This window comes from Oryzias latipes, chromosome 4, assembly GCF_002234675.1.
Source record: "Oryzias latipes chromosome 4, ASM223467v1".
Classification (NCBI taxonomy): domain Eukaryota; kingdom Metazoa; phylum Chordata; class Actinopteri; order Beloniformes; family Adrianichthyidae; genus Oryzias; species Oryzias latipes.
In genome coordinates, this window is record NC_019862.2 from 8,709,720 (window position 1) to 8,734,827 (window position 25,108).

The 25,108-nt window shown below is 40.9% G+C and overlaps 1 protein-coding gene across 1 annotated transcript in view; it reads right to left on the reverse strand.

Annotated features, from left to right (window-relative positions):
* Positions 1–24,266, reverse strand: part of p3h2 (prolyl 3-hydroxylase 2) — a 53,510-nt gene extending 29,244 nt beyond the window's left edge. The window contains exon 1 of the mRNA XM_011473865.3: positions 23,701–24,266. Coding sequence (XP_011472167.2) covers positions 23,701–24,120 — 420 coding nt within the window. The 5' untranslated portion in view covers positions 24,121–24,266. The remainder of the gene's footprint in view (positions 1–23,700) is intronic.
* Positions 24,267–25,108: the final 842 nt, after the last annotated feature.

Sequence of the window (25,108 nt, forward strand, 5' to 3'; positions counted from 1 at the left end):
AAAAGTTACAAAAGTAAATCTCTATTTCTGTAAGATTTTGTTTGTAGTGATAAAGGTTTTTTAATGTTTTCCAGATTGTTCAGCCTGATTTTCAAAACCTGACGTACTAAACTTTATTTATAGCTGGCCTCAAGTCTGCAACCATTGTAGGAGTAACTCTAAGTTGTGAAACACGGAGTTGAAAAACACTAAACCACAAAAATCTGTCACTAAACGCAGGAAAAATGCTGAATTTATGACCAAATAATGAGCAAGTCTGCCATCAATCTGGATTGAAAGCTTTAAAGTATTCCACCAACAAGTTAGAACCGATGTTGAGAACAAAAAATAATAGTTTCTGAGATGGCGGGAGGTTAAAGCTAGCTAGAAACCTTCAACATTCAAATATAGAAAAGCATCAAGAAAAACACTCAAATGGGAAGCTGTGAGAAAACCTGCTTTCAAAAGACAGCAGTAATAACTCCGATTTAATGTCCAATTCATTCTCATAGTCAGGATTTTCTGTGCAGATGATAGGAAATGTTGAAATGTTTCAGACGTTTCTGAGCACGCCACCTCTCACCCCATGAGAGCGGTTTAAGAACTCTGGCCTTTGCAGCCGCGTCAGGGCATCAACGCAGCAGCAGTTAATCAGGCTTTTTACGCCGGTTTGCTGAAAGAAGGCCCCACACGGGAAAACACGCGAACTCATGAACGTGTTTGCGAGTCTGGCCAAAACTGAGGGCTGGTGAATGGAGTGGGGGCCATAGCTCTTTAGGAGGTGCTGAGCAAGAACAAAGCAGATCTCTGAGGTAGCAGCAGAATGTTGGGGTATAACGTGAAATAAGACCATAGAAAATTGTAATTGTTTTGACAAGATTTAAATAGTGTAATGCTTTCATGAGAGTTTGAAATAGACCTGCATCAGGGGTTTTGGTTTTTTCCGTGCGTTAAGGATAATCTGAAAAACTGATCTTAGACTCAGATTGTTGGCTATGTTCAGTATGAAAAACATTTTTGCGTGCCTCTTAAACTGGTTTCAAATGCAGATTTCCAAAAGGAAAATGCCGGTTTGACAGTAAAGTAATCGTGAGCAAACATTCTCTGAGCAAAAATATTTGGATGTTTTACAGGACAAACACAGAACGACATTCATATAAGAAACATAATGAATCAATATTTTACAAAACAAGAAAAAAAAGCTAACAGACTGGCTACAGAAATCATAAATTCCTTTTAGAACAAATAAAGTTAATTATGTCTTAGGAAAGAAGTGGTTATAGTAATTTGCAAATTAAGGTAAACTCATCACGAACAAAAAAATTAAAGAAGAAAATAGAGAAAATGCTGCATTTTAAATCCTTTTCAGCACTTTTCCTTTCTGTCTGTGTTTATTTTACTAAGAGGGAAAAAAAAGCCAATAGAAAAAGCTTTAAAAGTTGTAGGGGGGAACCATTGTGGAAAAGGAACCCCGCCCCCCTTTCCTCTCCCTGTTGCTGATAGCAGGGAGCTTGTGACCCGCCCAGCGTATTTTCTACGTCACAAATGTTTTTTTTTTCTTTTTCCAAACAGTATTTGTTTGTCTGCTCATGATTCACAATGATTTGATTAAAGAAATTCTCAAATAAAATTGTGATCCTAATTTTCTTTATATGCCCACCATCATGAGAAAAATGCCACAAGGACTTGTTAAAAACAAAATGTTCAACTGATCGGGTCTTTAACGGTAACATAATATCATTACATCAACACGTTTTAGCTGAGACCGAAACCTAGAAATATGCAAGTGTGAGTAAAATGTAAAAAAACAAAATTATTTTTAAAAAAAGTTGCTACTAAAAACCACATTCCTTATATATTACATATTCCTTTTTGCAGTTTAAAGTAAGGTATTTTAATGGAGGCTGTTTGGTTTAAGGGTGTATTCAGACTGGAAAAGTCTGTTGGTCCGGACCGGGTCCGCTTAATTTGATCCGCATCGAGTCCTGAATCTTGTGTTTGGTCTGTATACTAAGGTACACTGATAAGTGTTTGTGACATATAGATTGATGGAAAAACAATGTGAGAGGCACTGTGTGTAACGTTAAAAGTTGTTTTAAAAAGCCTGCATTCATCCAACCAATTTTCACTGAGTTGCTGTATCTCATCGTCATGGTTACTACTTTCCTCCTCGGTTTATATCCCATAATGCCATAATGCTACGGTAGCCGCTTTGGTCCAGTTGTTCCACTCCAAGGACAAAGCCTATTCAGTCTGAGGAAGAAAAAATCAGGGCAAACTGGAACTCAAACCAAGACGACCTCCAAAGAGCGGTCCCTGGTCCCGGGTCCACTTGGGTGTATTCAGACGGAAAATATGTTCTGGATTATTGGAGGAAACGAACTCTGGTTCACTTTAAGGGGACCAGATGTGTCCAGTCTGAACATCCCCCAACATTTTTAACACATATTTTAATTTTGTTTCCATAATTCCCATCGAAGTTTTTTTTTGTCAAATTAAAAGAAATCCTAATTAACTTCCTCATTCTTTAGAAAAATCATGTAAATAATAATTTGTTTTAGGAGAGGGATTAATTAGGTCACTGTCAGACCTGTAGTTATATTAAATTATGCAATAACTCTGGCACTAAAAGAATATCAAAACACATAAAGAGTCTGTGGAGTTTCGACACCTAAATATGATGTAACCCTGTTTTCAGCCTAATTGGAAGTAATTAGGAACCACCCTTAGAGGGACTCATGTTCTGGCATTTCTGCTCTCAGCAGAGACATTGCGGGGTCGATGCTGTCACATAACTCTAAACCAACAATTCTTGACGCACAATCAGATCACACACCAAGCTTTAAATCGCTTGATGCCCAGCATGTTTTTCTTCTGACAGTCTGCTGGAGACACACAAACACTTGTTTTCAGGACGCCCATCAGCATCATCTGTTTCATAAGAAACATGCTCCGAGTTCAGCAGACTGAAATAAACAAGGCCAGTGTTTGTGTAAGCAAGAAAGTTTGCGCCCGTCCATGTTTTCTTGCCTGAAGTGAAATCTTCTGCAAAGACGCTCTGGGATCTGTTTTTTCTTTTTGGAGCCTTGATGGGACTGACTGAGCAGCTGGACAGGGATCAGGGTCAGGGGTCGCGGGGTGCCAGAACTAAAAGACAGACTGTTGGAATCAACATGCTTCACATTCTCCAGCAGTGACGCTGGGGTTGAGACAAGGCTCTGTGTAAGAAGACCACCAAGAGATGAAGAGAAGCTCCACATATGTTTCAGTGCTTCTCAAGGGTTTTCTTTGATTTGAAGCCTCAAACTACATGAATTCAGCATTTATTATGTGCAAGAACTTATCAAAAACATGCTTTCTTTGGTGAAATAAAGTTCTAACACAACCCACTTGTAAAACATAAAATAAAATTTACAAACTTTTATTTAATATGTCAAAAAATAATGAGAAAACGGGGCATAGTTCCCCTCTATTCATTGATTTTCTAAACCTACTTTGTCCACATCAGGGTCATGGAGTTGCTGGAGCCTTTCCCGCTGCTATCAGGTGAAGTCAGAATTCCCCCTGGACAGGTTGTCATAACCAAACACCCTCACATCTACACCTAAGGGACTATTTAGAGTCATGAAATAACTAATGAAGTTCACACCCTGATGGGATGTGAACCTTCTCACCATGAGGCGAGAGTGCAGACCAACACACTACAAGAATGTTACTCCATCAGTTACCATTAACAGAGTAAAAAAGACTGAAAAACATTTTTGAAACCAAACCGTTTCTTTGAGTGTAAACTGATTTGTAATGCGGTACGGAAAAAATAAACTGCTTTTGAAACCTGCCTCTAGTGGCCTTCTGAGAAACTACAACATCTGGTACCAGAGGGTTTTCATCAAGCTCAGGAACAGAAACAAACAAACAGAAGTGTGAGAAATTTCTCTGGGAGGAGCTGCACTCAGGTTCGGGGAAGTTGTTTGGTGATTTAACCCCCACCCTATCCTTCGAAGATCTGTTTTAAAAACGTTCCGAATGGTCTTTTAATTATGATTAGGCTGTTTTTAAGCAAAATTAAAACACGTGTGTTGGACACAGTTTCTGCAGAGCAGCAGTACTTGTGGGTGGGACTGTTGGCATAACCCCGCCCCCACTTCCCCCTCCTTCCCTCACTGTTGCTGAGAGCTCTCCGTTTTAGGCAGAGCAGGGACCTTGTGGCCCAGCCAACGCCTTTTGATCGTCTGCTCCTGATTCACATCGATTTGAATAAAGTAACACTCAGAAATCCAAGTGGAAGTATACTTTTCTTTGTGTTAAAAAGAAATTTAAATGGAGTGGGTCTTTAATAGTTAGTTAAAGTCCCATTAGTTGACATGGACCTAGGTGTGTGAAATTTGTTCTCAGCATTTGAGCCATCCCATGGAGGAGTGGTGAGCTACAGACACAGCCACGCTCTGGAACCATTTGGTGGATTAACTCCCCCCAATCCAACCACTTCATGCTGAATATCAAGCAGGAAAGCATTGGGTCCCACTTTTAGAGTCCTTTGTATGACTCATCCGGAAACTGAAGTCAGAACCTTCCAGTCTTGGGACAGACGCTCTAATACAAGGGCACTGAACTGGTTAATGCTAAGATTTAATAGAGTAACACAACTGTGGATTTGAAGTCTTTGCTTCAGAGCCTAAGTAGACACACCACACGGCTGCTGAGTAGGGGTGTGACGATAACCGCATCACCGCGGTGATCATTTCATCACCTTTTTTTTTTTAGTTGAAAGTTCTGCATATGGTGCGGGATTTGAACTGCACAGTCATCTTTGCTAATAATTTACTTTTTCTGCAAGTCCTGTGTTCAAACTTCAAGGGCTTTTGTATTCATTTCCATTATAAGCTGCGTGTGTTCTTGAGTGCACGACGCGGGCCGCCAGAGGATTTTGTGTTGGGAGGGGGGTGGTTCGCAAGAGTCCCGACGCTGCGACTCCTGCTGCTTCATCACCACGGTGATCAAAAATCCCACAGGGTCACAGCTCTACTCCAGAGCGGTTTAATAAAGAATCAATCACCGTTCTTCTGGGGGAAACCTTTTATTACCATTCTCCTTCACTCCATAACACCAAACATGCACGCACGCACCCCAAACACTTGTGCACGCTCTCACTCACTCTTGCGCTGCTCGCGCTCCTTCCTCTTAGGCTACGTTCACACTGCAGGGCTTAATGCTCAATTCCGATTTTTTGAAAAAATCTGATTTTTTTGCAAGGCCGTTCACATTTCCAATTAAATGCGAACTTTTATGATCTCCTGTGTGACCGTGAAATGACCCAGAAGTGACCCATATGCGCAGAAGAGTACTCAACGGTGAACGACGTCACTGTTGTTTGCGGAAGTAGCTAGTTAACAATGGATGTCAAGAACAGTGTTGTCAACAGCGTAGCTCTTTTTGTATTATTAAATTCATTTTCACAAAGGAGCCAGCACAATTATCTTCTCATTTTAAGAAGAAAATTAAAAAGGAGGATAGCAAGGTTTTTGGCCATAACTTTTGTGGAGCAGTGTCAGCCAAGTCAGTACAGAGAAAGGTGTGGGTGCGGAGTTGCAGCCAGGAGTGGTGGGATACTGATGTGAGGAGCCAAGATTGTCTGTACCCACGCTCCGCCATTTTGCTAGAGATTTTTTTCAAAAACCGCCCAGTTGCGATAAGATTCCTGGAGTTTGGCCTGAATAGAGTTGTCACCCCAAATATTAATCAAATGGGTGATCTCGCTTCCCTTCTACTGACTGGTCTCAGCAGCATCGTCCGCCATGGTTGATGTTTATGTTCTCGTTCCCGCCTACTTCAACGCAAAATGATGACGTTTGTAGCGTCTCAATGATATACGGGTCAGATTCATGTGGCCTGGCCGGTCAGACAGCGGTCGCATTTCAAAAGATTGGATACGTATCGGATTCAGGACCACATACCCAAGTGGCCTGGGTCGCATTTGAAAAGATCGGATCTGTGTCGTCCAGACTGTCATGAAAAGATCAGATACAGGTCACATAGGGGCAAAAAAATCAGAATTGGGTCAGTGTGAACATAGCCTTACACACGCAGCACGCTGACACACATACACACACTCATTCTACAACACCTATATAGTTAGTTCATTAGTTAGATAGTAAAGAATAAAAAATAGTGAGTTGTAATTTTTACTTGTATTCATTTGCGACGCGGCCACTGGGGGATTCTGAGGGGGGGTAACCGTGACACCTGCTGCTTCATCACCGCGGTGATCAAAAATCCTGCACCATCACAGCTCTACTGCTGAGTAGACAAAAATAATTATTCAACTAGTAATCTCTAGTTATCCCACTTAGTTAGAGGTAGGTTAAGATTTGAAACCACCTTTAAATTACCAAAATATTGAATAAACTAAAACTGTTACATGTTGTGCAACTGAATTTTACACAGTGGTTAGAGTGTGAGTAGTCTTTATTTTTAGTTTTTAGGAACACATCTTTATCTAGGATGCATGCTGCTTTTTTAATATGACATAACACAGGGCCACACGGTTTGGCGATGTTGAATTACTGCATTCTAACAGCTGCAGCTCCCTCCCTGTCTATGTGTGCAGTCTTGCAAGAATGCACACAACTCACTTGAACATCTGGGTGAATCCATCAAAGTGAGCCCCTCTGTTGCAGTAGGAGCTCATAGTTTACTCTCAAATTGTGATGAATTCCAACCTCTGAAAGTGGACACAATTTTTCCAGTTCTGTGAAGCGTCTCGATCATAAAAAGAAGAAAGAGGGCATTGCCAAAACCTAAATCTCATTTTCAGAGCTGTGACTAGAAACAATGCCAGCTGCACAAAGCTGTAGTTGACATCAGTGTAGTTCTGACACCAGATGACAGTAAAAGTAGTTTTGAGCTGAGACTACAGAAGAGAGGAGGCTGAAATATGGAAGTTTCAACTTTGGATTGTAGTTTTCAACTTTGAGGAGGGGGGTTTGGCACAAAGCCCTCAAGAGGGCAAACATTAGACATCTGTTTACTGAAATAACTGATCTCCTGAAAAATCTTGGTCTGAGACGACAAAGAATAATAAAACGTTTACAATAATACGTCCAGTCTCTGACAACATAATTTTAATTTGATTCAGATGGTTGATAGCTTTTTGGAACAAGTGCCTTAATGTTTCCTGGTAATTAAATTTGGGCCCAAATGGACTGTGTCTTTTTAAACTTGGCTTTAGGAAAGTAGGTATATGCAAGGTTTACTGATCCTCTGAGGGTGTGTGTTGGACAGAATCAAAACCTTCAAAAATGAGAGAACCAATAAAGTTGCCATTTAACACTAATAAAATATGAATAAGTAGTTCATCTGCAAAGGTGGGTTAAAAAAAAAGATCTGGGAATGTTTCCTGCTCTGGAGTTAAAAACTTCCATGACTATAGCCATAATACTAAAAATAAACTGTAAAATTCTTAAAGTAATGTCCTGAGTTAAACAGAATTTTGACTCTTTTTAGACCAAATACTGCTTGACTGTAAAAATAATCATGAAGCTCGGAAGAATTTGGTCTTAAAAATAAACAAAGTCAAAGTGATTTCTAATCATTTGAAGACTGATCCGCTTTAATTCTAAGATTTTGTCTGAATTTATTTACTACTTACTACATAGTGCACTATTTAGGGCGTTCGCCACTTTATAGGGCTGTCCAAATCTGTGATTTCAAATTTGAGTGCCCTAGAAATTTCACAGAAGTCTTCAGAAATAGCCTTCGTAATTTTTTTTAGGAATTTATTCCAGGAAAATGGAAATGTCTTATTTGCTGTTATTGAAAAAAAAAGTAGTGAGCATGGTGTCCGAATTGCTTTAATTGAAAATCGAGTTTTTGGTGTTTTTTTACGTGTCCTTACAGCATTTTTGACATGTTGGAGGACAAATATTAATAATTTAAGATTAAAACTGTATTTCTGAGCATTTCTTTTATCAAATCAGGATGAATCTGGAGCAGATAAAAAAAAAAAGACATTTGAAAAATTCTCCCTGCTCTGCTCCATTCTGATACATCTCCTTGCAGACAAAGAGATCCATGTCCGTCTTAGTTTTCTTCGTTTGAGCTGGACTCTGGCTTAAAACGGTGTGGGTGGAAAGCTCCAATATTGCTCACCATTTTCGTTGCGCAGGTAATGTTAGTTTGGGGTTGTGAGGGGCTGTAAGCTAGCAGGAGAGAGTGTAAACAAAGGGATGATGGGATATCAGTGGAGGCTTACTTCAGTGCTAACAATCCCGCCCACTAATGAACTACTGTTGCTCTCCACAAACTTTGTCCAAGAAAACAACACAGATTTTTTTTATTTTGGCAAAAAAAAAGGCATAATCGGAATTAAAAAAATGACCACTGGGAACGCTTTAACAATAGATCAAAAGATGACCAGACTTTAAAATCCAGGGCACTAGATAGACCGGCTCTACATATTTTTAGGGAGAAGGAAGGGAAATCGGACATAGCCTAAATCTCGAGATCAGACTTTTTCCACAAAGGAGACATTTCTTTTTCTCACTGACTCATTGTAATCACAAAATGAGCTAACTGTTACAGAAATTAAGTAAAAGAGGAAATGTTGCAAAACTTGGATGAGTCATGAGACCCAGAAACTCAAGCTTGTGCATTACCAGAGAGAAAAAGAAGAAAGAAAAAACAACAAGCAAAAAGCCAAAACAATGCAGGGATGTTTCAGTGTTCATCCATTTGGCTCAAACCCAATATTGTTTTCATTCCTTTTTGGATCCGCAACTTTCCTCTACAAAGATTTTACAGCTTCTTGTCTTCCAGCACATTTCGCTGTGGCCACAAACTGTCAAAGCACATTGTGGGTGTGACACAGCAGGAGAAGAGTTACACAAAGTATTCTTGGTGGACAACGAGGATGTTATCCAGAAGGGTCAGGGTTCACCAAAAGGCCCTGGGGAGCAGCTGGCCAACATTTCTGCTCTGACATTTAAAGCAGCCACACTTTATTCACCTTTGCAACAAATCTATAACTTACAAAACCAGCTTCTAGTCAAGGTGGTAAATGAAGTGGAAGCTTCAGGGAAGGAGAAATCCTTGAAGATGAAACGCTAACTGCACGATAAAGATAGGAGAACTGCCTGTCATGTACGTCTCCATACACAGTATGCTGGGTAGAACATTTTTTTATTGACATTTTTCTACCTCTGTACCTTAAGAAATCCATTTGACTGAATCATATAAACAGCTTTGATGAAGGAACAGCTGGCTAAAATACTGAAAATTTCTGTCATGCCACACCAAACTAACTTTTTTGTATGAGGCGTTATGAAAATTTTAACAGTAAGTTTTAACTATTTAAAAAAAAAGGTTGGCGTTTCCCCAGGTGTAAAAAATAACGATTTTTTCCTATAAATAAACATACTTTCTTTAAAATTAGGACAAATATGATCGGGTACAGCTTTCATAGACCATGTCACATAAAAGAAACTGATTTATCAAAAAACAAGTGAGCCTCTTAGATTTGAAGACACAAAACTGAAGTATTTAATGTGTTGCTTGGAATTGGAAAAAGAAATTATCCCCCTATTAATCAACTCTTATGATCTTGGAAAGAAAAAAGGTCTAGTCAATTTGATGAGGTCCTTTCACTGAGTCACATCTCTGATAACAGGATGACCTGGGGGAGGAGAGGAAATCCCCGGCAATCTGGAGTGGAAAAACACCACCAGGCCTGTTTCAACAAAGAGTTCAGGAAAACTCCACTAGATCCGTGCTACATAGACGTCATGTGTCAGGTTTTTGGAGCTAAATTTGTTTTTGTTTTTTCCGCTGACAAACAGAAGGAGCTGATTAAAAGGGCTGAAGAAAAGCAGCATGGTTATCAGTAATTTAGGCGTTGGAAGGCGTTCAAAAATGTGAGAAGTGGAGGTTGACCCATTGTTCATTCCATCTGACTCACTCTTTAGAAAAAAAAAAACAGCCCACTTCTACCCAACCCAACTTCCTGCTCATTATTTTCCCAAATAAAGGGGTGACGTACACATCTGTCTCAGATGGCCTCAATACTTGAGAGGTGACAGCATCTAAAGCAGCTATTTGTTTAGTTTACATTTCCAGAAGTTACTCCGATCTGCATCCTATTTGCTTATGAACAAAACAGAAATGGTAAAAGCAGATGGCAAAGGAATCTTCCATAATCATTCATCCATTAGCAGCAACATTTCTGTTTAAAAGACTACAGTCACATATCCCAGAAAAGCCACCACGCAGCCACCGAAATGCAAGTTTTGCAGCAAATTTGGCAGGTGGCCGCTCAGCGGTATTAGTAATCGAAAGGTGGCAGTCGCATTTTGACACACCACACGGTGGACACAGAGGATTTAAGAAAAACTTAAACAGTGACCGGAGGATTTTGGCATCAGTCATTGATGACAGACGGGTGGCAGGAAGCCATCAGCACAATAATTGACTGATAGGAGGGTCTCCATAATAGTCTGATGATAGACTGATTTCTGACTCCCAGCCACCACCCTCCCCTCGCGCTGCCGCCCCACTGCTACCATTCGATTGGTAGAAATCGTACAGTCGCAAATCGGGGCACTTGGTGAGGGCTGCTGACTTGGGCTGGGGGCCTGGCAATGACCACACGTCAATCAGGCGATCCCGGCAACTGTGGGTCTGGCATCTAAATAGGGAGACGGCAATAATGCTGTAGTGATGCTCTTCATCCGATGAAGACTCCTGCTGTGGTCGGACAGCTTGGACCTTCATTTTCCCGGGCACTGGGGTTTTGCTCTTGCTGGGTTTCTTGGGAGGCGTGTTGACAAGATTATAACGTGTGCTCAAAATCAGAGTTATGAATGACCAGTGGTACAGAAAAGCCCGCCAATCTCATTCATGACCACGGCAACAATTTTCAAAAGAATTCTGCTCAATAAAGGTTTACTGAGGGATCCACAAAGACAGGTTTGCACATCAAATCATCCTATTGTTCCAGTTAAGCGTCTCTCCTATTCTACTCTATGAACTACAGGATGAGTGTGGATGAATGACTATTTGGAGAATACATTTGGAAGTTAAGCCGGAACAGCTTCAAGTTCTGAGCTTAAAAAGCAACCAAGATAAAAACACTGTTCATGTTTTAAACACTACCTAATTCCAATTTCCCTCTTCAGTTTCCCAACTGTTTACGCCTTAAACTGATGCACTATGATAAGAGAATGTATAACCTTTTGTATTTAAATACAAATTCTGGTTGAGTCTTCCTCCTCCTGGTTCTTGGTGCGACAGAACCACCCCGCCTCCAATGGAAACCACAGCCAGACACTTCAGTCATGGAAAACATGAATGGCCAAGACTTCACTCTTTGCATGACCGGATGTTAGTGAAAACCTTACACTGCAAGTAGCAGAACAACGAACCCTGTATTAGTGACTGGGAGCCCACACAAGACAGGAGGAAGCAGAAAAAGTTGATTAAAAGACCGTCTTTGGAAAAATTTCCTCATTAAAGCAACCTGCTGACTGCTGCTCGACAGCTGCTCTGCCACAGGCCTGATGTGCAGCATAATGAGTGGCCCTGTCACTCAGAAGACCAACAAGACTTCACTTTAAAAGAAGACTTTCTGGTATTCTAATAATCCACAGCCTCATTTCCCCACCCCTTCTGTCTACAACAAAAGGGAACTTGTGCTTTCCATCATCGATGACATGTTAGCACAGCCTGCTGTGTTACAAAGACCCTACTGTACACTTTTCCAGCCGCTCATCTATATTATGGAATACATCATCCATTTATAAAGAATGACACAATCCTCAACTTTCTGTTTCTCCATGGACCATGTCCGAATTCCTCTTTCATGAGGAGAGGACGTGGAAGTCTTCAGCCCACAGCAGTGATGGCTTCTGTTTGTATCCCTGCTGCTGCCTGGAGACAGACCCACAAGGTGAGCTTCCAAGCTCTTTCTGGACTTGAAGCAAAAAACAAAAAAAAAGTTGTAACAGCTGCTTTGGAAATGGTTAAAATGTGAAAGATTTCTCGTAAACACTTTTAATCAATCTCATCTGTGCCAAGGCACACAACACTCTCACAAACATACACCACTGCCTTTTCATGCAAGATATTCTTAGAGCGTATAATTAACGAAACCACTATGACTGCTCTGCACAACTTCATGAAAGCTATCAAAGGAAAAAAAAGTTGCGTCTTACTTCATGAGGTAGGCCAGTTAAGCCACACGCAAATTATATTTCTGTGGATCTTTATATGTAAGCACTTTTTGGAGTCCGTGAAAAAAAATGTACAGCGAGGAAAGGCGACTAAAGCCAAATAAATGTCTGTGAGGAAGCTGCTTTAAATACAAAAATGTTCTTAGCTTTGAAAATGCTAGTTTATGCGCGTTTCGGGTTGCCGGGCTCAAATGTTACTACTAGTCAGTTTTCAGGCTCTATGTACAAAATGTGCGGCCATTGAACACAGTTTGGATGGATGGATGGATGGATGGATGGATGGAAATGCCTTTATTGTCACTGTCCACTTGGACAATAAAGTTGGAGTAGTCACCATTCCAGTGCAAAAAGAAATCAGCCGTTCTTGAACGCGCAACTCATGTTCAGTGTGAATGTAGCATTACAGATGTGGAGACAGAATGGACCCCTACATAAGCGTTAAAATAGTTTTATTTATTTTAAAGCTCCGTCATAACTTCAATGGTACAGATTTACAGTAATCAAAGGATAGATTTTAACTTTTTTAAAAGTTAATGTTATAAATAGGATTTTTTTTCTTGTTTTTTACCACATTTTCTCTCTTTGATCTTAAACTGTTGATGATAAACAATAATTTTGAGTCACATTTGGAAAAAAAGTCAGCACTAAATCTTTAAAATAAAGGAAAGATATTGTTTTGCTTTTGGTTTCACAAAATTTTGCTAAAATCCAAAGAACAAATAAAGTGTGAGCATTGTGCTTTTCCATGATTAAAAGAACTAAGGCTGACGCTACAGAACCTGAAGATTTTTTTAAATTTTTATTTAGAGGCTATAAATGTTGTTTCTCTTTCGGCTTTTCCCATCTGGGGTCGCCACAGCGAACGAGTCGCATGGGAAACTTGGCAATGTTTTACGCCGGATGCCCTTCCTGACGCAACCCTCTCAAAGCAGCCGGGCTTGGGACCGGCATAGAGGTAGAGAAGGGAACAGGGAGCAGCCCGGAGTTGAACCTGGGTTTCACGGATGGAATTTTTTAAAATCATTTATATCATCATTTATATTTTTTAAAATCATTTTTTCATGTTGAAAAAAACAAGCAGTTAAACAAATATATATATTATAATTCTGTTTTGTAATTATGGAGAGAGCCATGAAAACAAACACTCAGACTAGAAAAGCCTAATATTTAATCTGTTTACTTTCTTCATCCAAACCTCACATTTCTTTAACAGTTTATGTTTTAATTAATTTCATTAAGAGACATCGCCCATTACATTATTCTGAAAAACGCAACGTGTTCATTAAGGCATAAAGAGATTTAACCTAATTTGTCAAATTTTCAGGCTTAATGTACACATTTTTTGAAGGGCAAGTTCAAAGTTAATATGGAGAATACCATCTTTTCCGTATGCAACAAGGTTAACCATCGTTTAGGAGTTTTGCAGCTTGAAATGGTTTGATGGAAACATGTATTTTTTTTTATTCCAATGTGCTTCCTGTTTTATTTTGACAGCAACATAAAGGGAGCATTTCTTTCCTGTTGTTCTGCTGGTATGGAGCACCAAAACCCTTCAAATGAAACAGTTTATGAGAGTAGCTAAAATTCTTAACAGCTACCTATAAAATAACACATTAGCATGGCTCTGAATTAGTTAGTTCCCAGTTATCAGTCTTTATTGGATTGCTCATGAGTTTATCATTGTTTTGAATTTATGTGGAAGACGCCTGCCTTTGCCTTTTTATATAAATTAGATTTGTTCTCGGTAAACTTTAAGTCTCTCACTGTTTAACGACGGCAAAAAATGTGAAGAGAGAAGCTCAAATACAACTAGCATAAACCAGAAAACAAAAAAAGCAAGAAATTGTTATTAAACTATATGTTTGATTACTAAAGTCCGACTTGGCCTGACTTAACGCCTTGCAGTATATGCACAACTGTGTTAGTATGAATCATTATTATTGTCTGGGCCAATTCTTTGTTCAGTAGGTTTGGCTCATAGAGGCGATTTTGTTCGAAAATGATGCATCATGAGGTTTGGCACTGGAAACTGTTCATGTTTTACAAGTTTGATTTGTTTTTGTTTCTTCCCAACTAATTGACCAAGTAAACACATTTTAGAAGACCCTCAAATTGTCAAAGGGTGCCTTAAAAACGAGCCACATGGGTGATTTAGGAAATTGAGAAACATACATTTTAATGCAATAAGTACTAGCTAAGCCATGCAATCCGAATTATTCTCCTGCCCCTACGGCTTCTCGCTACCCCTCCGATTGTAGGGGCATTTGGAGAGGTAGGGTTGAAATAGTTTTTTTTAAGGGTGTTCCGCCTCGCGCTGTGCCATGGAGAAGCGCTTTTCTTTACGTGGGTGTGCGCTGATGCACAGAAGTTTACATTTAAAATGTAAGTAATGACTTTTTGTTGTACCATGACCTTTTGAAGGTTATAAAACCAATGTCTTTCTGCATTTCCAAGCGCTAGCAGCTCCGTGCCAACATAGCGGACCCACGACTATTGAATTCGAAGACACTATTTTTCCACAACTCTCCGTTTGGACGGCTGAATGTAGGGGAAGGGAGAAGCCGTAAGGGAAGAATTCGGATTCGGCCTTAACCTCATTTGTTTCACAAAACGGACTGATGGAGCTGACAGGCAGCTCTGTGTGTCAAAATTACTGTTGCTGAATTTGACAGATCCAAACCATATGTGGGGAACTGCCAGGCAAGTGAGAGGTCAACCATGACCAAGAGAAAAGTTCAAATCCCTCAAATTTGTATGTTTCTCAAAAGACAGATGAGTGGATTTGGGGGCAGACAATAACAATTGAGGAGGTAATGGGGGAGATTTTTGTGCAAATTAGGTTTAAAAAGAGTCTCTATGGCTGCAGTTTTAAAGTAAGCTGGAGACGTGATGTTCACTTTTCAAGGTTAAAATAAAAACATCTAACAGAGCAGGAGAACAAAGCCAGATCTATTTCAGGCGGTGTCGGCACAAACTCTACAGATCTGCTGTATCATGCCGCTCATGTCAACAGGTCACATAACGAAAGTATTTAGTGCAGAGTCACTGAGTGAGCCACTGGCCTCCAGGGTGACCACAGCAGAGCGGAGCTGGATAAGCAATCCACACCTCTAACTGGATTTTACAGGAAACAGCTGTGGGGTCAAAAGGTAAGAAAAAAGTTACCAAGAGAATATCAGTGATTTCACCCCAAGAGGGATTTGTAGTGATGAATAATCCATCTATGAGCTGTAACAGAGCAGAAAAGGCTGTCAGATCAAACAATTAATACAATTCTGTGTTTAGATTATTCTAGAAAAGGTAAAGCCTCATTCGACTTGCTGCTGCTCAACACCTTACTTTATTTTATGTTTTCAAAAATAATTATTTTCAACTGTTGCACACATACAAAGATCAAAAGAGAAATGATTATTTATGATAGAAGGATTCCCAACACATTTCTCTAAATTTCCATAGAGGAACTATGGTTCAGAAGACCAACTTTGATGAAAACTGCATTTTTGGTGTATTTGGCAAGTTTTTTTTAAAACCTTTTTTCTCAAGATAAGGGTATAAATAAAGACAATTAAGCTTAAAATTACATTTCTGGGTGTTTCTTTATTCAAATTACTTTGAATCATAGGCAGACGAAAAAAATGTGTTTTCAAAAATGTTGTTTTTGTTATGTAGAAAATAACAAAGCTCCCTGCTCCGTTCCATTCTTGTGCATAAATGTGTAACAAAGGGATGATGGGGGGGGTCTGGGCTCAGAGGCGAATTTAAAAAAAACAACTAATGATCTGCAGAAACCATCACCTAGAAATCGAAACAGGTTTTTATTGTTATTGTTATTTTATTGTTATTTTCCAGGATCCAAAGCTGATCATAGTGGGTTTTTAAAGCAGCAACAGGGGAAGCTGGGAAATAAAAATGTTGCATAGGTGACAATTTGGGCAACAAAGACAAAGAAGTCAAACTGTAGTGCATTTTTACATTTCTTCCAGGCAACTTTAGATGTAGCTCTTCAGATGCCACCAAATGAATCCATGCAGAAGCTGTTTGATCAAGTAAAAAAATTTGGAAAAAGCACAGTAGTACTCAGGAGATGTCCTCTATGTGCCCTACCCGCCAATTTTAACAGTGCCCTTTAGTACACACACTCTTTCCCCTACAACCATATACACTCCAACACCAATATACAAACAAGCACACACTCATTGCACAGGGAAGATGGGACCTCTCCAAATTTCCAACATTGGGTGAGCCTGGTCGGGCCATGTTTACAACGCTCTTCGGGGCCCTCCAGTTCTCTTCAGAGTCCACCTACTGGGCGGCCCCTGCCTTGCTCTTTCCTGGACCTCCTCCTGTGGGTGGGTGGCTGCCTGGAGAATGGCGCAGGTCTCCCTTGAGGCTCATACTTGAGCCTTCAAAGTTCAAAGTGGTGGTGGGCTGCTCGTCTGCTCTCCGGGGGTGCCCCCTGTGGTGGGCGCCCGTACGCAGCGGGGGAGCTGTTCGTCTGGCTGGGCTGGAGCTTGCACTCTCTGTGCTCCTGTGCCTCCCTGCTCTCTGGCATTGGGGGCCCCTGTGCTGGCCCTGGGCTGGGTGGCGGGCGTGATTTCCCGGCAGGTGGATTTCCTCTATCTGCTATACCGTGCGAGTGTTGGGAGGTCCTGGCTACCACCATAAATTCTGTTGGGGTCATGGTGTGGAGATGGCCGGGTACTCTCCCTCTTTTCTTACATTTCATCATTCACCCCAGCAGAACATAAACACTTACCTGAGCACAGGTCACCTTTGTACAAATAGATTACCTGATTGAATGAAATGCTTGACGTGATGATTTGCATGCTGAAGTATGTGCGTGTGAATAGTAGTTGTATTGTGCACATGTTGACATGTTGACATGTGAAGATTTTTGGAGCCAACAGCTTTGTTTGTAACATTTGTGTGTGTGGACAGGCCCTTTTAGACTAACATTTACACCTGACAGTAATGATTATCAACTTCTAGCAACTTTTTCCTTTACGAATCTACCCCCTCCCCCTCCTATAATCATCCCCCTATTTCCTCAACCCCCCTTTTCCCCTCTTTTTTTGCCCTTACCACTCCCCCTCTCTAACATCTCTCTCTCTCTACTTTCCGCGTCTTCTTTTCCGTCCGGACCAACAAAAAACGAATACAAATATATTCAATAAAAATAAAGTTTAGCCCAAATTACAAAGGGGGTTTATACAAATATACACCTTGTGTATCAGAGGATTCATATCATTTTACTGTTATAACAGTAAAACAGGTCCGATACAAGAAGCCTTCAGCTCTGATACGTTAGTTCAGCTGTCTGACAGGATAATTGCACAATAGCAGAGGACTGAACAGAATTTGTGCTTAAAAAATACTGTAAAACTAAATATCCTGTTATACGTTTTTACACTATTAAGTATTTATAAAATAGTTTGCCAGTTTGTGAAAAAATGTGCATTGTTTATAACTTTATAAATGGGGTGGATTAAAAATAAAAGTCAACGCATGAACGAAAAGCTGGCAAAGTTACAAAGAAAGTACAAAAGACCACTGGGAAACTACAAGTGAGATTTGAACATTTAACATAGACACACAAACCAAAGTTAACAAGCAAACAACACCACAGCTGCACTCATGCGTCACGGTAACCAAACAACAAGAACCCAAACTGTGATGGGTCCAGTCAACAGCTTGATCGTATCTCCCGTTTCATCCATGCACCCTGGGCAACACAGCCTTTTAACTCCCTCCAAAGATTTTCTATGGGGTTGAGATCTGGAGACTGGCTAGGCCAATCTAAGACTGAAATGCTTCTCTTGAAGCCACTCCTTCGTTACACAGGCATTGTGTTTGGGATCATTATGCTGGATGATCCAGCCATGTTTCATCTTCAATGCCCTTGCTGATAGAAGGAGGCTTTCATTCAAAATTTGACAATACATGGTCCCAATCATTCTTTCCTTTCCTTTTCGTTCTGGTCCCTTTGCTGAAAAACAGCCCCAAAGCATGATGTGTCCACCCCCGTGCTGTACAGTAGGTATGTTGTTCTTTGGGTGCAACTCAGCATTCTTTTTCCTCCAAACACGAGGAGTAGAGTTCTTACCAAAAAGTTTTATTTTGGTTTCATATTACCATAGGACATTCTCTCAATCCTCTACTCGATCATCCAAATGCTCTCTAGCAATGTGTAGGATTTGAGTCCCTGGCGCCGTAGTGTGTTATTGATTGTAGCCTTTGTTACACAAGTCCCAGCTCTCTGCAGGTCATTCACTAGATTCTGTGTGGTTCTGGGATTTTTGCTTACTGTTCTTGTGATCATTTTGACCCCAGGGAGTGAGATCTTGCAGGGAGCCCCAGATGGCGGGAGATTATCAGTGGTCTTGTATGTCTTCCATTTCCTAATAATTGCTCCAACAGTTGATTTCTTCACACCAAGTTGCTTACCTGTTGTAGATTCAGTCTTCCCAGCCTTGTGATTTTAATGCATTTTTCTGTTTTGTGAAGCACCTTGAATTACTATGTGTACGAATTGTGCTATATAAAAAAACTTGCCTTGCCTTGCGTGATTCCAAAAATAAGCTTTAAGTTCAAAGAGTGGGGGGGGGGGCAGAAAGGAGTCCAACAATGTCAGCAATGTGCTTTTCTTTAAAATCTTGTGATTTAAAAGCTAAGCTTCTCAAATACTTTTCTTTGTTTTGACTGAAACCCCCTCTCTCTTCTTTTTACTGCAAAGCTCCCAAAGCTCTCAGATGGAGGTGTGTGCGTGGTGGTGGTGGTGGGGGTGGGGGGGTCAAAACAGAGCTACTGAAGAACATTCTTGTAGAAGGAATGGCCCACATCTTTACTAACATTTATCTAAACCAGAACATGCTTATTTTTATTAATGGACATGAATCTTCTTTACAGCTTGAAGTGAATGAAAATACTCAAACCGCTGTTCTCGTAAAGTTAATACACTCACCAGGCAAAAGAAAACCCCATGTAAACTTTAGTGTCTTTCTGGAAGTCAAACGTGACAAAGAAACACACAGAAGGAGGTGCTTTCTTTGGTCAACACACACTTCTGAAAATGAACAGATGCATGACTTAGCTTTTTCCACCCAAGCCTCGAGATCTCCAAACAGACGCTTTGGCAAGAGAAATAATCTAAAAAAAAAACTGTAGGAGGCAGAAATTCTAATTCAGAGTTAGCAAAAACAAATTGAAGAAAGCTGGCATGCACGTCTTTAAACACCCAGTCCCACCATCTTTGGATCTATTTTTCAAAGCGTTCCCAGTGGTCTTTTAGTTTTGATCATGCCATTTATTTTGAGCCAAATTGCAAAAGACAGATTTCTAGAACATACAGGTAGTTCATGGAGAGCAGCAGTAGTTCATTAGAAATGTGCCTGCTGGTGCAGAGCAACCCCACCCCCCCTTCCAGTTGCTGAGAGCGCTCTGTTTACAGCCTCTCACACCTCCAGATAAACATTAGCAGTGCAACAAAAATGGCGAACGATACTGTAGCTATCCAGCCGTTCAGATTTGAGCCAGATTCCAGCTCAGGCAAGGAAAACAAAGACGTCCATGGATCTATTTGTCTGCAGATGGATGCATCAGAATGGAGCAGAGCAGGGAGCTTGGCGTCCGCCCAGCGTAGTTTCTACTAAATAAGATGTTTTACAAAACAGCAGTTTTCGTCTGCACCTATTTCACAATCATCTAAATAAAGAAATACTCAGAAATTCAATTTTGAGCTTAATTGTCTTCATATTTGTCCTCCAACGTAAAAATGAAGCTTTGGGACAATAAGTAAGCTGGGTTCTTGTGTTGCTCACTCTACAGCCCAGTCATCAATTAAGACTTCACTCTGAACCAATAAATAAATTCCCCGCCATCTTTTCTCATTATTATTGACCAAACCAACTGCCATAATTCTTCTCTTTAGTTTATGGCTGTACTGTTGTTCTGTTTGGACTTTTATGAGCCAACGTGTTGTAGAGGAGGTGATCTAATTAGGGACTGAACAATTTAGGCCCTCCACACATTCCTGTCACGTGTTATCCTCTTATATTCAGTCATGCAGAATGGCTAAAAAGACACAGCATCTGCCCCTTCAAGCAAAACTCACACATTTACTTAGGTTTTTGGGGACCCAACCTGTTCTGTTACATATATTTGTAACCTTTTAAGAAAAACCCCCATCCAATCACACTCATTACTGCAACATGGCAACAGAGGATATGTTTTAATGAAAATTCCCCAAATGCCATCCTAATAGTGTACCGTAATTCAACACTCATGGGAAGTCAAATCCACCACCCGCTATGTGAGAAAAAAAAAGATTAGACTTGTTTAAAACCTACATTGTGAAAAAATTTTAGACAAACGGAAACTAGAATGTTGAATAACAGGCTGTAAATTAAAAGAGAAATGATTCCGGGGTAAAGCTGTAGGGAATTATTGAACATTCACGTGATACATACATCTACACATGATCTTGACTTAAGATGATATGACTTGACATAACATCTTTGAGTTTAAAACCTGTAGCTGAAGCCAGCAAGTGGAAACAGACATGTTACCCATACGGTGCAGCTCCTGCTGTTATGTTTTCCTCAGCAGAGAGATTCCAGTAATTTGCTTCAGTTGAAGCCTTCTCACGTTCTGCACACTTAGGCAAGGTGGCTGACTTTAGCTAACAACACAACCACAAAGAAACAAGCCTCTTGCTGTGCTGGGATAATCTCACTCACAGAGGGCACTGAAACAGGAAGGACTCAGACTTTGAAGAGGGAATTCCACAAAAGCCACAAGTGATCAGCAGGTTTTGGAAAGTGTCCTGGGAGAGCTGGGCTTGTTCTCCAAACAAAATAAAGATTGTTGTGTTGTAATCTGTTCTCCATCTGAAAAAAAAAGGCCCAGAATGTTCTAAATTCCCACAACATCTCCTCATTTTTCATCATCGTTGCTCCTGCAGATGTCCCCAAGGCTGTCCACTCCTTCCTGAGGTCACAAGTGCAACTAAAACGAGCACCAAGAGAGAAATATGCGCAGAAAAATCCAGTTATTAAGGGGAACTTGTGAGCACTGATCCCAGAGAAGAACAAAAATAAAACACTAATAGTCTTCAGCATCGTAAAACGCTTCATAAATATTTAAACGCCGTTGGTCCAGTTGTGGACTTGTGATTAAACCAAAACTTTTTAATGACTTGAAACAACAATTTGTTTGTTAAAACCTCTTGAGATCTCAATCCATTTCAATTTTTCAAAATTAAAAGAAGATGTGGGTGAAGTTTAAAGAGTTTACAACTTTTTTTGCTCACTTTTTCATGCCTCAGCGCTTTTGGATAGATGACACAAACCATAATAACCATAAATGAGTTCGGCATAGCTCCAGAAACCTTTGACTTGACTTTCACAACCAGCTACCTAAAGAGCATCACTGCTGAAAGATTAAGAAAAGAGTGGTTAAGGATACAATCTCCCCTTGCCCTTATTTAGGTCTTTGATCATTCTGTAGAGGCTGTAATGAGAGGCGTGAGGCCATCAGACTTACCGGCTGCTACAAAGACCTTCCTGTAATACCCGCAAAAGGTGACACGCCTGTCTTTTTATAGAAAAGCAAACAAACCACAACAGGTAAATAAGAACTTTGCCAGGGTAAATGTTGGGCCAGTTTGGGACATACGCATTAGGCTGGGGCAGGAGAACAGCTGATGATTGTGCTGCGGCTTGTAAGAAACACGGCTGCAGTTCTCTCCACGCTCAGGAGGAGGTGTGTGACAGTCAAATCTTATTTTAAATTTAATAAAAAAAAGGCACAAATTTTTGTTTATCTTCTAAAAAACAGCAAGTATGAACAAGTCTGAACCTGACAGGTGACCCCCTAGACTGCCTCTCCCTGCCTGTGGTGGGATCAGACGGCTTAGCAGCGATGTGTTTACATATCACCACTTCATAAAGATGTCATCACTGCAAACGGAGGAAAAAGGAAATGCACTTCATTATGAAGGGAAATTCTGCTTTGCTGAAAGTACAAAAGGATCTAAAAAGCACACAGATGTTACAGAAATCCACGCACGCCAGCACAGAATCACACTTTTACAGCCCGTCAAGCATCTGTTTGTATGATCTATGCGATCATGTCTAGACAGGACTTTTACTCTTAATCTGACTCAGAACAAATAGAGACCATTTGAGCCCAGACAGTACGACTAATGGGCTTCCTTCCCCCTCAGAACAGTGGCAGCTGTGTGTCAGTACTGTAGTAGGTTCTGCTGTGAGCGGCACAGGAAGCTGTCTGGGTATCAGATACGTGTGAGGAGACGCTGCCAGCCTCCCAGCTGAGCTGTAAGCAGTTAAAAATGACTCAAGTTTTTTTTTTTTTTTTTTTGCTTCCCACCTCTGCAGCGTTCAGGTTCTGACATGAGTCAACTGATATTTTGTCATGGTGCCGGACACGCAGTGCACAGCTGCTGTTTGAATAAAGCATCTGCTGTGACGTACTGGTGGGGAGACAGGAAGCAGGGATTTTACCTCCCACGAAAAAACAGCTACACAAACCAGCTTTGATGCTGGAAGAAAAAAAAACCTAGACAAATTAAAAACATCTCACTTTGAGGACAATTACAGCCGAGGTACGATTTAGCCATGGGCAAGGGCTCCCCCCCTTAAATGCCATGGTTGCCCTCCCCAATCGTGATGTCCTGCAAAAATCCACAATTAACTAAAGAAATAAAAATGACAAAAAATGTAATAAAAATAAACCCAAAAAAAGCAATCAAAGGTGCAGGTCCCTAGCCCGGAAAATGTTGAGGGTGGTGTCAGTAAGACCATTATTTCATGAAATAGATAAGACCTATCAATAGGGGGAAGATATGGATAGATTAACTGATACAATGATGGGATGGGTCTTCTCTAAGCATTTTTAGGGCGTTTGAGGAACATACCACCCCAGACCTGCACCAGTAGTGGAGCTGGCTAAATTACAGCACGGATGCATTTCTTTTAGGTCAATCTTTTAGGCTGATCCTATGCCAGTTTCAGAAAATATAACCAAATGGGATGCAAGTCTTTGGAATTGTGAGTGAATACATTTTAATGTAAGGAAACTTATTTTCCTGCCTCTGAATGAGGTATTAAATGGGAAATCATTACTTTCAGGTAAAAATTAAAAAAATAATATAAATGGTTCTACAGTTAATAAAAGTGCAGCTGGACAACACAAATATTTCTGCTGTTGCCTCACATTTGGAGGGTAAAACTTTCTAGATTTTCCTTCTGTGCAAACAGGCTTAAACTACACAAATGTCGCTTTTCTCTTAGCTGATGTCCTCGATTTGAGATGTTCTTTTTTGCTGACTTCTCTGGCTCGGGTTGCAGACAGCAGCCTGGTGAAACAGAGCCCAAAGGCAAAGACTCTGCACGTGCTCAGCTTTAGAGCAGAGCAGCTGGCACTGCTTTACAGCTGTGCTTTACCTGAACCGGTAAATGTTCACCTGACTTCCTCCTCTTACCTTCTGATAAGCCAGCTGGAGAAAGTTGTAGGGGATCCTCCGGGTAAAATCCTGCACCACATCCTCGCTGACCTTGTGCAGAGACTGCGCTCCCACTTTGTCCTCCATGCATTTGTCCAAACATGCTGATCTCCGAAGCACCACGTCGAAGAAGCGCAGGTCCGAGAAGGTCCCATCAAACGGATGCTGGTCCTGGCACCTCAGCCGGCAGCGGACTTTGGTGCTGCGGAGCTGCGAGTGGCTGCGCAGCGCTCCCTCCATGGCGCGCACCGTTTCCTCATAGTCGCTGTTGTAAAACGCGCGCACGGCGTTGTCGTACAGCAGGTCGTGGGGCTGCAGGACCGCTGCTGCGCACGCCAGCACAGCTGACAGGACAACTACCGAGGAGAGCCCCGCTGCAGGCGGCTTTCCATGATCCATCCTCTGCCCGGACTGACTGGGAGACGGGCGGTCACAGCACAGCGCGCAGACGCCGTTCAGGCTCCATTAAACGGAGACGCTCAGCTGACCGAAGCGGCGGGGAAATGACTCGCCGCCGGGGACACTCATGATGTTATGACCCCCGGATCCGGCGCCGCTGACTCCGCCCATTAAAGCCCTGAAAGGCCACAAGCAGTGCCGTGCGCAGAGAATTTTTTTTTTTTTTTTTTTTGGGGGGGGGGGGGGGGGGGGGCAGGCGGAGACATGCTACCAAAATAATAAATAAATAAATAAATAAACAAACGAAAACATGGCTCAATATTGGATTGCATCTCATATAATCTTTTTATTAAAGTCTGTACCTACAGGGTTTTTCACGTGATGTCATCCTTTTTGGAGACGGCCATGTTGGGGATCTCAAAACTAACTGAGGACGACTCTAGAGCTCAGCTTTAAGGGAAAATGCTCCGTTATTGTGGTGCACATAGCTGTCACAATGGGTCAGACAGAGAAACTCAGTTGGAATTTTACGTTTGTCCAAATTGTGAAGAACCAGTGAGGCGACAGAGAATATGATGACAGAAATAAGGCATCTGTGGATCACCAGCCCAACAGAATGAAGAAGTTGGGAAATATCTGCATCTAAACAGCTAATTTTGTTGGCACTATGTTAAAAAAAACATTTTTTACAAATCAATGGTACGCTGGATAATGGATTTTGATTAAAATTATGGATATACAGTAAACCCTTGTTTTTCGCGGGGGTTACGTTCCAAAAAGAACCCATGATAGGCAAAATCCGTGAAGTAGAAACCTTTTTTTTTTTTAACAGTTATTATACAATTAAATACTCTATTATACATTGAAAAGAAAGATCAAACCCTTTTTTCACAAATACAAGTACTTTATAAACATTTTTTCCAACAAATAACTTCTGTACTGTCAAATAATAATTTTAATCATCAATGTGAACAGAAGGCTTCAAATT